At 36.1% G+C, this 15,645-nt stretch overlaps 1 protein-coding gene across 2 annotated transcripts in view; it reads right to left on the reverse strand.

Moving 5' to 3' along the window:
- Nucleotides 1-1,980: 1,980 nt before the first annotated feature.
- The window catches only part of LOC106880062 (uncharacterized), a 32,640-nt gene continuing 18,975 nt past the window's right edge, over nucleotides 1,981-15,645 (reverse strand). Inside the window, exons 6-11 of one of the 2 annotated variants that reach the window (XM_014929868.3) lie at nucleotides 15,251-15,374; nucleotides 13,522-13,600; nucleotides 11,848-11,895; nucleotides 9,655-9,716; nucleotides 7,032-7,102; nucleotides 1,981-2,167 (exon numbers count right to left, since the gene is read on the reverse strand). In XM_014929868.3, the coding sequence (XP_014785354.1) occupies nucleotides 2,154-2,167; nucleotides 7,032-7,102; nucleotides 9,655-9,716; nucleotides 11,848-11,895; nucleotides 13,522-13,600; nucleotides 15,251-15,374 (398 nt within the window). In that variant the 3' untranslated portion in view covers nucleotides 1,981-2,153. Of the gene's footprint in view, nucleotides 2,168-4,445; nucleotides 7,103-9,654; nucleotides 9,717-11,847; nucleotides 11,896-13,521; nucleotides 13,601-15,250; nucleotides 15,375-15,645 lie in introns of those variants that run through there. The other variant, XM_014929867.3, reaches the window with a different exon arrangement.

A 15,645-nucleotide genomic window follows, 5' to 3' on the forward strand; every position in this document is an offset into this window, starting at 1 on the left:
ATGTGTCTGTGGAGTGCTCAGCCACTTGCACATTAATTTCACGAGCAGGCTGTTCCGTTGATCAGATCAACTGGAACCCTCGACGTCGTAAGCGACGGAGTGCCAACAGCAACTCTTACAATTTAACAGAGTACAGGACAGAATTATGACTGAATGTCCTGACTGTGACACTGCACCTTATATAGTTGACAACAATAAATTAAATTAATAAATAAGTGACTTGAAATACATACATACATACATACATACATACATACATACATCCATCATCATCATCATCATCATCGTCGTCGTCGTCGTCGTCGTCGTCGTCGTCGTCGTCGTCGTCGTCGTCGTCGTTGTTGTTATTCAGTAGTTTTATTTTTATAACGTGCTTTCACTTCACTACCGAGCGCAGCTCTGTGCGCCTTGGGTATGTGCTGTGGTTTGCTGTGGTGCTCTTGTGTTTACTGTATTGAAAGTGTTTTGCGTAGAATGTGTGCAGTACCCAGTAGTGCAATTTTCTGTATGTTATATATATTTGTAAGTCCTGGTGTTTTTGTTATGTATTTGTCTGAATATTTTTTTATTATACCTAAGGCACCTACTATGATAGGAATTGTTTCTGTTTTTAGATTCCACATTCGAGTTATCTCTATTTCCAGGTCTTTGTATTTTGAAAGTTTTTCCATTTCTTTTAGAGAAACGTTGTCATCTGCTGGTATTGAAACATCAATTAGAAGGCATTTTTTTCCTTCATGATCTTTGACAACTATATCTGGTCTATTTGCCTTAATTTCTCTATCTGTGTGTATTGGCATATCCCAGAGTATGGTTGCTTTCTCGTTTTCTGTGACCTTTTCTGGCGTGTGTTTATACCATCTTTTTTCTGTTGCTATTCCATAATGTTGGCATAGCTTCCAGTGTATATAGGTCCCAGCTCTGTCGTGTCTGTGAATATATTCCTTCTTAGCCAGGACTGGGCAGCCAGAGATAATATGATTTAATGTTTCTTGTCGATCTCCACATATTCTACAGTTACTTGTTATATTTCTTTTCATTATGTGTTTTTGGTAATTTCTGGTGGGGAGGCTTTGGTCTTGTGCAGCAATTAAAAATCCTTCAGTCTCTGCTTTGAGTCCTGAGCTTCTCAGCCATTGCTGGGATTTTTCTCTGTCTATTTCTTTCGCATTTAGTTTAGCCCAGTATTTACCATGTAGGGGCTTTTCTTGCCATCGTTTTATCATGGTCCGTTGCTGTTCTAGTTTTAGTTTGGATTTCATTTGTTTTATAGCTTTTGTTGTTTCTTCTTCTTCTTCTTCGTATTTGTTAGGTAGATTGATTTCTTGTTTGTATTTGTCAGCTTCCTTAAATACTGAAAACAGTTTTTTGTTTTGCTCGTGTTTTGTGGCTATTTGTATTAGTTTCCCTTGCTTCTGGAGTAGGTATTTTTGCAGTCCTATGGTGGTTATTTTATAATAGTTTTCTAGCTGTATAAGACCCCTGCCACCTTCTGTGCGTTGTATATATAGCCTTTCTATGTCAGATTTTGGGTGGTGCATCCTATATCCTGTCATTATTTTTCTTGTTTTCCTGTCTATTTTACATAGTTCGTTTAGTGTCCAGTTAAGGATGTTGTAGCTGTAGCTTATAACTGGGACAGCTAAAGTGTTGATACCCATTATCTTGTTTTTAGCATTGAGCTCTGTTTTTAGTATTGATCTAACTCGTCTATAGTACTCTTTCTTTATTTTTTCTTTCATTTGTGTATGTTGTATCCTATTCCTATCTAGTTCATTGACTCCTAAATACTTATATGGTTGGCTTTCGTCTAGTTCTCTTATTTCATTATAATATAATTATTATTATTATTATTATTATTATTATTATTACAGAATACTGTTTTCCTTTTCCAATAGCTTTATTAAAAACAGTTAACTTATTTAGCTATCACTGCTGAAAATAAGATACCTCTTAATAAAAATGAAGTAACTCATTATATTACATAAACAAAAGTATGACCATTTATTTCAAAGTTTTGTTCTATGACCTTGTCATAGTTAAATGAGATCAAAACAGCCAAATATGTATAGGTTTCAAATTTTGGTACAAGGCCAGCAATTTCAGGGAAAGTGAGTAAGTCAATTACATTGACCCTAGTGTTCAACTGGTACTTATTCCATTGACCCTGAAAAGATGAAAGACAAATTCGATCTTTATGGAATTTGAACTTGGAATGTATAGATAGACGAAATGCCACTAAGCATTTTGCCCAGCATGCTAACGATTCTGCTGGCTTGCCGTCGTAAAAGCAGCAAAATATATAATACAAGATGTAATGTATATTTGATTGTTTTATATATATATATATATATATATATATATATATATATATATATATATATATACACACTGTTTTATATAGAAATGAGGGAGTGCTGAAAAGTTCCTAGCTTTGAGTAAAAGAAAATACAGGAGGATCAGTTAATTATGATTTTATTCAACATATTCCCCTCTCAGATTTACACACTTATTGCAGTGGTCCTTCATTTTTCCTAAGCCCTATAAAATAACTCAGCATTCCCTTGTTTATATATACACATACAAGATACAACACCAATTTTTCAGATAACTTCTAATCTGTACTAATTTAGCAGGAATTTGCAACTTTCATGGTCACCAGACTAATTTACTGCTACCTTACAAAGACTAGTACCTCATACAGTACAGTATCAATCAACTTGTATTATTTACACAATATACATCACCCTGCAACTTGGGTGTATGGCTCCTGCCCCCTCTATCACATCTTCACCATCTTTCTTTCTTCTCCCTTCTCCATCTGAGGTAGCCTTGCCTCTCTTCTAATGCAAGACACTTTCCTGTTCTTCAATACTACTCTTCCCATTTGAAGAGATCTTGTCCTGCAAGCTGCCTGGTGATCTCACTGCTGCTGTTGCCACATAAAAAGCACCCAGTACAGTCTGTAAAGCGGTTGATGTTAGGAAGGGCTTCTTCTCTGAGTTGGACACATTTTTGTGGAAGATTAAAAATAAACAACATTGCTTGTATGATGGTGATGCTCATTTACAACTATGATACAATGTCAAAACAAGGAGTCACAAACACATATACAGACATACAATGCACTTCTTGGGATTGTGAAGCAAACCTCTTAACCACAGTCAAGTTGTCAAAATATTTAAAAAATGAAAACTGACAGCTATGTTATAATGGTGATCTGCTATCAAACAAGAACATGAACAAACACAAAATATTCCATGTTCAGCTGTCTCGAAGTCACATTTATGTTCAGAGGAGTTCTGCAGAGTCCATTTTGACGAAACCCAAACAGAGAGCAAAACTCCACAATCACAAGGTCTAAGTGTCTTCCACCACACCTTCTATAGAGACATGGGTTGCTGGTTATCTAATGCTAAAAATGTGGCCTAACTGTTTGCAATGTTAAGAATCCATCTTTTCCATCAGAGTTCCTGTCATTCACCACATAACTGCATTATAGAGCAGCAAAAGTCATACAGATGTGCTGCAGTAATGCAATTTAAGTTCTTCCTCTGTGTGTTAACCCTTTGCCTGTCCAAAGCATTTTCATAAGTTCATCCTAAATGCCCATGCTTGTTTTCAGACTTTTAGCTAACCCTTGATTCATACATTCTGAGTAATATAAAGCTTTCCTTTCATTAAGTCCCAAAGTTACTCTTTGTACATTGGAAATGTACAATATGGTGCATGGACACAGCTGATAGTGGTGGTAAAGTTCATCATCTCAGAGTTTACTTGGGAAAACCCATTCGACACACACTTTGAAGCCATCTGCTTTTATCATATAACCTGTGCTAGCATGGAAAACAGACATAAAATGAGGGGGTAGGAGATGGAGAGGGGAGGAAGAGGGAGATGGGGGAGGAGAAAGGAGATGGGGGAGGAGGATGTCCTGCATCAATCAAGACACTAGTAGTTAACAAGTTGACTACTCAGAGGGAAACTGAAATCAACTCAAGCATACCATAAATATTTTAGTCTAGTTTGATGTATCCTACTCACTACCTCATGATATTATTGATGATATTTGATAATGAAAATTACAAAATATATGTCAGGGTAAACAACAGGCCACAGAACAGAATTCTTTGCTGGATCTTGTTTAGTATTTGATTTTTTTTTTTAGTTCAAATTCCAACAGGGCTGTTTTTAATCATTTACATCCACAGAATCATCATCATCATCATCATCATCATTAAATATTTGTTTTCCATGCTGTCATGGGTTGGATGGTTTGACAGGATCTGGCAAGCCACAGGGCTGCATTCAGCTCCAACATCAGCTTCAGCATGGTTTCTATAGTTGTATGCCCTTCCTAATGCAAATCACTTTATAGTGTGTACTGAGTACCATTTTCATGTCACTAGTAATATACTGATTCAAAACAATAACAAAAACTGCAGTTGACTTGTGTCTACTTAAGAGAAATTTAATAAAATACAAAATTGTGATGAGATAAAAAAGAAAACAGTCTTAAGTCAAATATATACATAATGAAATAATGAGTGAATATATTGGGTCATCCCATAAATGCGGTTCTTTCAATTACATCAACTGAAAGTCAGAGGGGGATGGGATAAACTACCTGTATCAACTTACTATAGAAGTGGGTAGTAATTTTACCTTGTCCTCATTCTTAGTGCAAGTTTTGAAGAGTGCAGTTCGATTTTAACAGTTATTTTTTTCCAAGCTATTATGGAAGTGACAAAGGAACATATTCGGCATATTTTGCTTTATGAGTTTAATCAAAGCAACGATGCAACAGAAAGTGTGAGGAATATTAATGCAGTATATGGGGATCAGACAATAAGCATAAGCCAGTGCCAACAGTGGTTCCAGAAATTACAGCCTAGAAGATGTGCCTTGTCCTGGGAGATCTATAGAGCTTGACGAGGACATCCTGCAAACCATGGTCGAACAAAATCCCATTGTAACTGTTGAGGAACTAGCAGAGAAGCTTGGATTTGACATTCAACCATTCATTAAAACCTGTGTGCCATCGGAAAAGTCAGCAAATCGAATCAATGGGTTCCTCACTTTACCAGTCTAATCGTGTACAGAGAGTGAATGTGTGCTTTTCTTTGCTGTCACGTCTCACGAATGAACCTTTTTTGGACCAAATAGTGACTGGTGATGAGAAATCAGTTCTCTATAAAAATGCCAAGTGCTGAAGACAGTGGGTAGGGAAAAGAGGAACACTGGCACCCCAGACTAAAGAAGGTCTTCACCCACGTATGGTGTTGTTATCTGTTTGGTGGGATATGAAAGGTTTGATCCACTTTGAATTTTTAAACCCAAACCAAACGATAACAAAGGAGATCTACTATGAGCAGCTTGAGCAACTTAAGTCAGTGCTAGAAGAAAAACGACCATCTTTGGTTTCAAGATGAAAGGTGTTCTTCCATCAGATAATGCTTGGCCACATACAACAAGGATAACATTCCAAAAGCTAGAGCAGTTTGAATGGGAAACAAATCCCCATCCACCATATTCGCTGGGCATTGCCCCATCTGATTATCATTTATTCCGCAGTCTTCAAAACCATTTGGATGGAAAAAATATGAATTCTGTAGACGAGATCAGAATAGTACTGGAGAAATATTTTTTTCATCACAGACAAGTGAATTTTGGAAGAGAAGCCTTGCAAGTCTACTAGATAGATGGAAGAGCATTGTAGAAAATGAAGTAGAGTATATTTAGATTAAAAAAGAACTTTGTTTATCTTAATTTTGAAAAATAAAAGAAGTATAAAAAAATCGCATTATTTATGGGATGACCTAATACATAATGCATTAATGAAATGAGTGAACTTAAGAAACAGTGCCAAGAAAATGACTGAAATTTTCTGAAGTCTTTTTGTTAATCAATGAACTAGGAAAATAAATTTACCTTTACACTGTTGAAAGACTCCATGGTGAATTACTTACAAGAGAAAGAGAGAGAGAGAGAGAGAGAGATAGAGAGAGAGTGTGTGTGATATTATCCCTCTTGCTGCGCTCCCCGCCCCGTCCGTTCTCCATTATCTATATATTTCTTTCCATGTAAACATCACTCGATCTCTGTTTTGTCTTAAATTCATGCTTATTCATGTATTTTTTTATTTACATTATTCAAGTTATCGCTTTTTCTTTACTTTATTCAAGTTATTCTCCTCTAAAAATTACGATTTAATTCTCATCCAATTATGTTGCCAATTTAAGCATTTAATCTCACGATTTATACACTGCTGTCTCTTTCAACTTTGTTCTAAAAACCCAAGGAATTTAACCAGCGTGATGTACTGTTGCCTGTACTTCTCTCTCTCTCTCCCTCACTCTCTCTGCACCACTATTTCCCTCTCTCCCCCTCTCTCTCTATGCATCACTACTTCTCTCTCACCCTCTCCCTCTTCGACTCGTATGTGACCCCAACTCTATATAACCAGTTCAATTTCCAGCTTCATCCTAATTTGTCTTCGAATCTCTCTGCTGACAGAACTACGACGAAGCCGGTGGCACGTAAATAGCACCATTTGAGCGTGACCATTACCAACGTCACCTTCCTGGCACTTGTGCCATCGGCACATGAAAAGACATTCGAGCGAGTTCGTTGCCAGTACTGCTGGACTGGCTCCTGTGCGGGTGGCACGTAAAATACACCATTTCGAGCATGCCCGTTGCCAGTACCTCCTAAGTGGCTTTCGTGCCGGTGGCACGTAAAAGCACCCACTACACTCTCTGAGTGGTTGGCGTTAGGAAGAGCATCCAGCTGTAGAAACTCTGCCAAATCAGATTGGAGCCTGGTGTAGCCATCTGGTTCACCAGTCCTCAGTCAAATCGTCCAACCCATGCTAGCATGGAAGGTGGACGTTAAACGATGATGATGATGATATATATATATATATACACATATACATGTCAGTGATTACATGGAATGAAGAATATGTATTCACAGAGAAACATTTCATTCCATTTGATTTGATGACCTTTTAAATTCAGAAAATTTTTTACAAAATTCAGTGAACATCTCTTCTGGATCTTCTACTTTGGTTTTGGTTGCTTCATTCAGATCACTGTTGAGTCTGAAGAATAACAAGAAATAAGAAAAAATAAACAATGAAAACATGCACAATCATGAAAGAAAATCCTTGAATCAAATCAAAAATAAGGAAATCAGAAAATCAAAAATGACTTGATATGCATTGAAGATAACTAGAGAACAAATAACTCTGAGATGCATTCAAAAAGTATCCAAGTTTATACTTTCTCACCAAAACTAATGCTACATGGGCAAAATCCTTTAGGTAGGATGTGATGCCACTCTTCCTGTGAATGTGTGAAAATTTTCACACCAGTAGGCCATATCAGTTTGCAGCTGTTACGCATGGAGTACACACATGTAGTGAACACTCGCAAGATTTTCGTTTTTATTGAATGCATCAAGCAGAGATATTGCATCAAGTTTTGCCAAAAGTTTGGAGATACTCAAGCTCAAACCATCCAGAAGATTCAACAGGCCTTTGGTAATGATGCCATGGGCAAAACTCAGATCAAGGAATGGTACAACTGCTTCAAACATGGCTGCACCTCAGTGAAAAGCAAGACAAAGGCAGGCCATCCACAAGCTGAAATGAGGAGCCGATTGAGAAGGTTCAATGAGTAGTCATGGAAGACCATTGTGTAACAATCCAGGATATTGCTCACACAGTGGGAAAAAGCACAGAATCAGTACATTCCATTCTAACAGAGGATTTGTGCATGTGAAAAGTGTTGGTGAAATTTATCCCCAAGGTGTTGGCAGAGTAGCAGAAGCAAATCTGCATGGAAATCACTCAAGACATGTTGGACTGTGCAAACCACGACCCAGACTTCATGAAGTTCATCATCATTAGTAACAAGACATGGGATTATGGTCTCTGCTTGATGCGTTCAATCATCTTGTGTGAAAATGAATGTGTTTTGTTACTTCAATAGCTCTTCTGAAACTGAATATTTTGTATCTTTATGCTTTTAACATTCATGTTATTCTGTCAAATGTAATGCTTATTGATTCACATTGTTTTGAATTAACCATGCATTGTCTCATAGCTTTGAGATATCAATGATGTGATTGTTCTATTCCTAGAATGACATTTTAGAATAGGTGGGAAATGCTAGACCTGGTCAGTTTGAACATAAAACAGGTACAATATTTGAGCTAGATATGGCTGGTTTAAATGCAAATGGGTTAAACACAGTTAAGATATTTCACAATTTCTTTGTGATTCAAACATTTGGAACAAATTTAATTTGTAACAGTTGAAAGAATTTCTCCACAAAATATAACATCAAAGTATTAGAAGTGGATAATTAAACAATGTCATTTCATAATAAGTGAACATAAACATATACAAGAACAGATTCATACATATTTACTAGTATAATAAATATATAACTAAATATATAAATAAATAGATAATTGATTGAATAAATTGAATATACAGACAATAAATACCTAATTATCATTGTTGTCTAACTTCTGTTTACCACAATGACATGGGTTAGATGGTTTGACAGGGTCCAACAAGCCACAGAGCTACATGAGGCTCCAATGTCAGGTTTGACATGGTTTCTATGACTGGATGCCCTTCCTAATACCAACTATTTTACTGTGTATACTGGGGGCATTTTTTTAAGACACCGGCACTAGTGATGTTACCAAGTAAGTTACAAGACAAAGTAAAGAAAAGAACCGAGTATATTTGATAGAGGAGAGATGGCTTTATGCCAGGTGTTGCAGGCTAAAGTATGATAAAGGGACAAGCACAGGTATCTTGCTATAGTGGAGATATCTGGCTGTTCTACTTTATGCAAAGGTGAGTGAGAGTAACTGGATAGGAGATAAAGATGGGTGGGGAGCAGGGCACCTAAAATTATAGTAAATTAGAAAAATATGTAAATACATGTGTGAGCCATTTGCAGACCTAGTATTAAATATGTGTAAACAAGTAACAAGAATAATAATGCAATTGGTAGGGAAGGATGAGTGATGAGTTGGTAGAGGCTGCAAGAGTGTATGGGGAGAGTGAGAGATAGGAGTGGAGGTGCAAAGAGCAACATAAGAGTGAATCAGTAAAAAGTAGTTCAAGGCAGAAAGAGAAGTAACTGGTAGCACTGAAATGGAAAATGTGAGTATGGGCAATGTTAAGAATGAAGAACATATGTCAAAAGGAACTTGTTTTCAGAAATGGAAGAGATAACTGGTATCACAGAAAAGGATGATGAAATATATAGTTCTACTCACATTTAGTACTTTAGTGGTAAAGAAAGCTAACAAGAAATAGATTGGTTAAAGAATATAAAAATCTAATGCTTTAATCCCATATGAAATTTTTTCCAAGAAAGAAAAACACTTCGTTTCAGATTGTATGTCTGAATGTAGTTCAATAGCTTAACATTTTGGCCATTGTACCTCTACTCATTTCAACCTAACTCTCACTTCAGTGAGCAAATTCAAACTGATAGCCTTCTTAAAAAATAAAACTCCCAACAGCCACATCAACATAATACGACAAATACTTAATTGGTTTTGAAAAAAAATAATAATGAGGAAAGAAATGATTATTTCAGAATAACTATATTGAATCTCAATTACCTGTTGTTAGCTACTTTAAGTTCAAAATATTTCTTCTGTCGTCCTTGTATTTGAAGAGACTTCTGTAAAATAAAATTTGATTATTATTATTATTATTGACATGATATTACTGGCCTATTATTTAGGAAAACATAAATTTTAATTGATTGTTGTCATTATTATTTAGCCCTAGGTCTGCCTTAGTCAAGCAGACCTATGATCAAAGCCAGCATATCCATAATCGTCCCATTTTATTCTCTATGTGTGGAGAACCTAAAAAACAGTATCCAAATTGTCCTTCTCTGAGATGAAAGAAAATGGATTGAAGGATACTGAGTTGCTATTTCTATAGGTCTAGCAGCCATGTAGAGCCTCCACCAGCTCTATATTTTTGTGAGAGATAAAAATCATGAGTCTTTCCATAAGAAAGCAAAGTAGATTTTCTTCACTTACAACAATGAATAAGCTTAAATTGTAACATGGCCAAACAAAATATAACAAAAAATATAATTATCTTGTTTAATTACACTTTTATTCTACTTGAAATTAAAACTCTTTATGTTTTTGTTTCTTCTTATTGAATATGACAGAATGTAATCCTATATGGTTTTAATAAAAGTTTCTTTTTGCTTTCTGTTTTTTCTCCACTTCTTCAGAGCCTGTTTTCAACCAACAGACCGTGAATGAATTAAACAGCCAGTTAAATAAAAAGTGTTTAATATTGTGTGAACAAAGTTACCTCCCTTTAAATAATTTGATAATTTACAACCAAGTAACTTATGACCACGTTTTCTTTGTGTTTGTGCATAAGTTTTTCTGTTTATTATGTATAGAGAGAAGGGGAGAAAATAAATCAGTCTAACGATCTAGTAGTCACCAGGATGTTGTTGTTGTTGTTTAGCCCCAGGTCAACCTTAGTCAAGCAGGTTTACTATCAAAGGTATCATGTCCATGACCGCCCCCACCTTCTTGTGTGTGAGGGACCCAGAAACACATTATCCATGTCCAAAGAAATCTACAGTCAGTGTCTTGTGTTTACTGAAAGCTAAATCCATTTGCCCAACAAACACTTACTTTCACTCGTAGAAACCTAAGATACAATAAAACACATGTATAAACATGGCAATGCAGTTAAAAAGCTTGCTTCATAATCACGTGGTTTTGGACACAGTTTCACTGTACAATACTAATGGCAAGTATCCTCTAGACCAGGAGTTCTTTACCATTTTTTTTTTTATCTATGGACCCCTTTGATTACTATAAGCCATTCAATGTTTGAGGTTAGTTTTCAAAATTTTTTTATTTTTCACACATTGACTTGTGTAGGTTGAACTATGTAAAATGTTAGAGGAAGAAACCTGGCTGTTTCTTGCAACACATACCAATACATACATCTAAAGCAAAACTTTTGTAGGGGCACTTAAAATACTATTGTAGATCCCCAATTTGCTACTTTGTTACATGGACCCCCAAAAATCTTATATGGACCCTGGTTGAGAACCACTGTTCTAGACAAAAGCTTAGGTTAACCAAAGCTTTCTGAGTGAAATTGAGTAAATAGAGACTGTATTGCAACCAGTCAAAAGGACTGTTCCTGTTTTTAGGGAGTAGACATGCACTAGTGGTGCTCAAACCAGCCTTACCTCACCCCACTATATTTCCCCTTTTCATTTTCCCCTCTTTCTTAATGAGAAGACAAAAGATTTTGCATGAACACAATTCTTTGTTCACCATGGTGTTGGACAAGTTTAAAAAGTTTAAAAGGTATTAAACAGAGAAAATTGTGTGCTTCTCTTTTTTACCCTCACTGCCAACTCCCATGAGAAACATAGGACTGATTTAACTATTTAACATTGAAGCTGGCCATATCTGGCCCAAATATTCTACCAGTTTTATGTTGAAACCAGTCAGATCAAACTTCTCATACCCACCCTACAAATGTTATTTTAAAAGGCAGGTGAGGGCTATAATAGAAGACATTTACCCGAGGTGCAACAGTGGAATGAAACTGAAACCATGTGGTTGGGAAGAAAACTTCTCAACCACACAGCCATGCCTGCACCTATAGATACACCTTAGTCAATAAAATGAGTAACAAACTGAAATAAGCACTGAGAGTTGATATGAATGGTTAAAACCCTTGAAGGTCAATCCCCAGCATAGCTGTTGTCCAATGATTAAAAACCAATAAAGGAGTAACTCAATCATACTTACTTGATATAAAGTGTTCTGAAGCTGAATAAACTGAAGCTGCCTTTTTATCTGTAAAAACAAAAGAAAAGTGAATTAAGGGAAGCTATTAAAGCCATCAAAGAATATTCTGGGATTATCATTTGTTATTGTTGTTGTTGTTTAGAACCAGGTTAACGCTGTTTGAGATAAAAAATCAAAAGCATTCCAGCCATGACAAACCATTCTTTTTTTGGGGATGATCCATCTGAACATTGATCGCTGACACTTTCAGCCGACCTATCCAGGTTAAGTGTCCCTACACTCACACACTATCAATGGTGTTGCTGTTCTTGCTGCCTCACACACGGTTGAACACACCTATCCATATCAAAGAATTGGGTTTATTACATGTACAACCTGGCTTCTTTGTCAAGCTAGTGTAGAGAAATTGGGACCACTTTATTCAATAAAAACTTTTTTGAAAACAGTAATGAATGAACTGAAGGAAATTTGGCTGGTGCTGTTTCCAGCAGGTTGGATGACTATTTAGAGTGGTTTTCAACTGGAGTCCATATAAGATTTTGTATATTGAGTCAACTGTATATGTATATTGAGTCAACTGTTTTGTATATTGAGTCAAGTGGAGTCCATATAAGATTTTGTACATTGAGTCAACTGTATATGTATATTGAGTCAACTGTTTTGTATATTGAGTCAACTGTTTTGTATATTGAGTCAACTGGAGTCCATATAAGATTTTGTATATTGAAGAAATATTTAATCATAAAAATCTAATAGGAGTTTTAGATATCAAAAGGCTACAATCTGTTTTTAATACATCTTTTTTTTTTTTTTGTTAGGCTTTCTAAGATTGCAGTAAAGGGATAGCTGTATAAGGCTAAAACAATTGTTCAAATTAAATTTTGGCATATTAGTCATACAGAGTCATATACCGGTAGGAAAGGAAAACAGTCAACATGAGGGTAACAAAACATGAATATTATTTTCGTAAGACTTGTCAAACCAAGTGAAATCATAATTGTGGCCAGTGACACGTAACAACTTTTGTGCTAGTGACACATAAAAGCACCAGTGCCGGTGACACATAAAAGCGCCCATGCCTGGTGACATGTAAAAGGCATTCACTACACTCTCGGAGTGGTTGGCATTAGAAAGGGTATCCAGCTATAGAAACCAAGTCAAATTCAAACTGGAACCTGATACAGCAGTTTCATTCAAGCCATCTAACCCATGCCAGCATGGAAAGCAAATGTTAAATGATGATGCCAGCATAGAACATCATCATCATCATTTAACATCCGTTACTCTCTGAGTGATTATATATAGTTGAGTTGGCTTCCTGTTCTTTAATCATCTTGTGAGTACTTGCTGACTTCACCAGTGCCAGTGGCACAAAACAGCACCCGGTACACTTTTTTGTAAAGTAGGCATTAAGAATGGTATCCAACCATAGAAACCATACCAAAGCCGACATTGGAGCTTGACATGGTCCTGCAACTCACCAGACTCTGTCAAACCATCCAACCTATGCCAACATGAAAACAGACATTAAATAATAATAATGATGATGATGATGATGATGATAGTAAGGATGATGGTGGTGATGATGACGGTAGGGGTGATGATGATGATATTATTGTATCAGCATGCAAAAGCTACACACACACACACAGACACATTTTAATCAATACTCACATCAGTGGAAATCTTCTCTTTCACAAAATTTCTCATTCTTGAAATTACCAACTTCTTATCGACGTCAGTGATCTGTCTCCTAGACAAAAACATTTTTAAATGAAACAAAAAAAAAACATGACGTGAGATTAAAGACAGAGTAAGTACTAAACTTTAAAAAAAATGAAGACTGGGGCCAATCTGTTCAACTAAACCCTCATAGGTATTTTTAATATTCTAATATATAAATCCTTAGCATTGCTGCAGTTTAATGACTAAAATAAGTAAAAGTTAAAAGATAGAACTGCTGCTATTGTAAATAATGAAAACATTTTCTTCCTCAGCACAAAAAAAAACAGATAAACAATACTTGTCGGAAATCTAATGCTGTATATAATTAAAATGTACTTTGATCAGAGAACTTATTGAGAGTGGCCCGTTAGAATAGGGTCATGTGAAATTTGAAAAAGTTGAAGAAGTTAGAGAAAACAATAGGATATCAAAAGCATTGGCAAGCTGTACCATGAAGTAGTAATGGAAAGAGTCTTTTTTTAGTTTCAAGTCAGTTGATCTATGATCAAAAGTGTTCCAACAGTGACCATCACAACTTTTTGTGTATCTATGAGACTACATCGTCCAATGTGGCCTGCATTTCCTATTTGTTTGGTTTCTTTTTTGTTAAGATGGTAGATTTATGGGAGATTTGATTGCTGTTTCTAACAGGCTGAACAACAACCACAACAGCAGCAACATCTGTTGTTGGTGATGAGAAGTAGTCATGGAACTTGTGAACCAAGTCAAAGTTGGGCAGAAATAATTAAGTTAGAACTGAGAATGTTGAGAATCACATATGAAATGAGATAGAACTTTATCACATTGTGTGGCACTCTGGGCAAGCGCCTTCTACTGTAGCAATCATGGGCAAAGTGTGGCCCACTGGACTTTCTGAATGGCAGATTTAATTTCATGACGAAAATAACATATGCATAATTTTTTTAGTAGTGTAGCGCACCTGATGATGAGCCACATCCCATGCAGCCTGCTTCTCAAAAAGGGTTGCCCATGCTTGTACTATAGGATGGATGGATGGATAGATGGATGGATGGATAGATGGATGGATGGATAAGAAAATTAGTGAGAAACAAATTTGAACTTTCTTGCTTCAATAGTTTCTTATATAGTAGGATAATCCCAATTGGAAATAATAACACTGTGTAACAAATCTTTTTTTTTATTTTGTCTTTGGTCAGGAAGTGTTATTTCTTATGTGCTTATATCTACAAATCAAAGGAAATGATTACTATGCCCTTCAAACTTTGCTTTTGTGACCTGGACATCAATGTTTTGAAAGTGACCCATTTTCCATTACATTTCACACAGATTCTGTGCTGAGTTGCTGAAGCAGAAATATTTACTTGTCAGTTGTTTGATCATAGCCACTTGAGTATGTCCCTTAGTGACTGACAATATGAACATCTCTGATCATGAGCAGGAGTAGTGAGAGAGCATCATAGCCATGTGCTGAGAAGGATTCTTTGGGGTTTGAAGGAAATATTAGCCATTTTTCATACTTTCTAGGTCTAAGCAAATAGGAAATAACAGTTGCTACCCAAAGACAAAAATCATGTCACACAGGGTAATAAATTAGTGAAGCACTTTATTTGCTTCAGTGAGGCCTAATTTTGGAGGTGGTTTGATACACTGGACATAAGAAATGATAATAAGGGATATGCAAAAACAATACACTTACAACACCATTTCAATGGAGTGATCCACAACATCTAATATAACATCAAGTTCTGACAGACTTTTGGCAGTGCGCTTCATGGAGTTTTTATTTCCAAGTACATTCAGTTTAATTGGTACAGGATTATCTGAAACAGTAGAGAGTTTTTGTGAAAGATATATGAATCATAATTCTTTAATGTCTGGCTTCCATGCTGGTATGAGTTGGATAGTTGGATAGTTTGACAGGGTCTGTTGAGTCAAAGGAATGTGTTATGCTATGGCAGCGGCAGTGGCACCATCATCATCTAACATCCATTCTCCATGCTGGCATGGGTTAGATGGCCTGATAAGTGTTGGCCAGATGGAGAGCTACCCAGGCTCCATTTGTCTTACTAATGCCAACCACTTTACAGAGTG

The sequence above is a fragment of the Octopus bimaculoides genome, chromosome 6, assembly GCF_046866305.1.
Source record: "Octopus bimaculoides isolate indiv1 chromosome 6, ASM4686630v1, whole genome shotgun sequence".
In the NCBI taxonomy this organism is placed as follows: domain Eukaryota; kingdom Metazoa; phylum Mollusca; class Cephalopoda; order Octopoda; family Octopodidae; genus Octopus; species Octopus bimaculoides.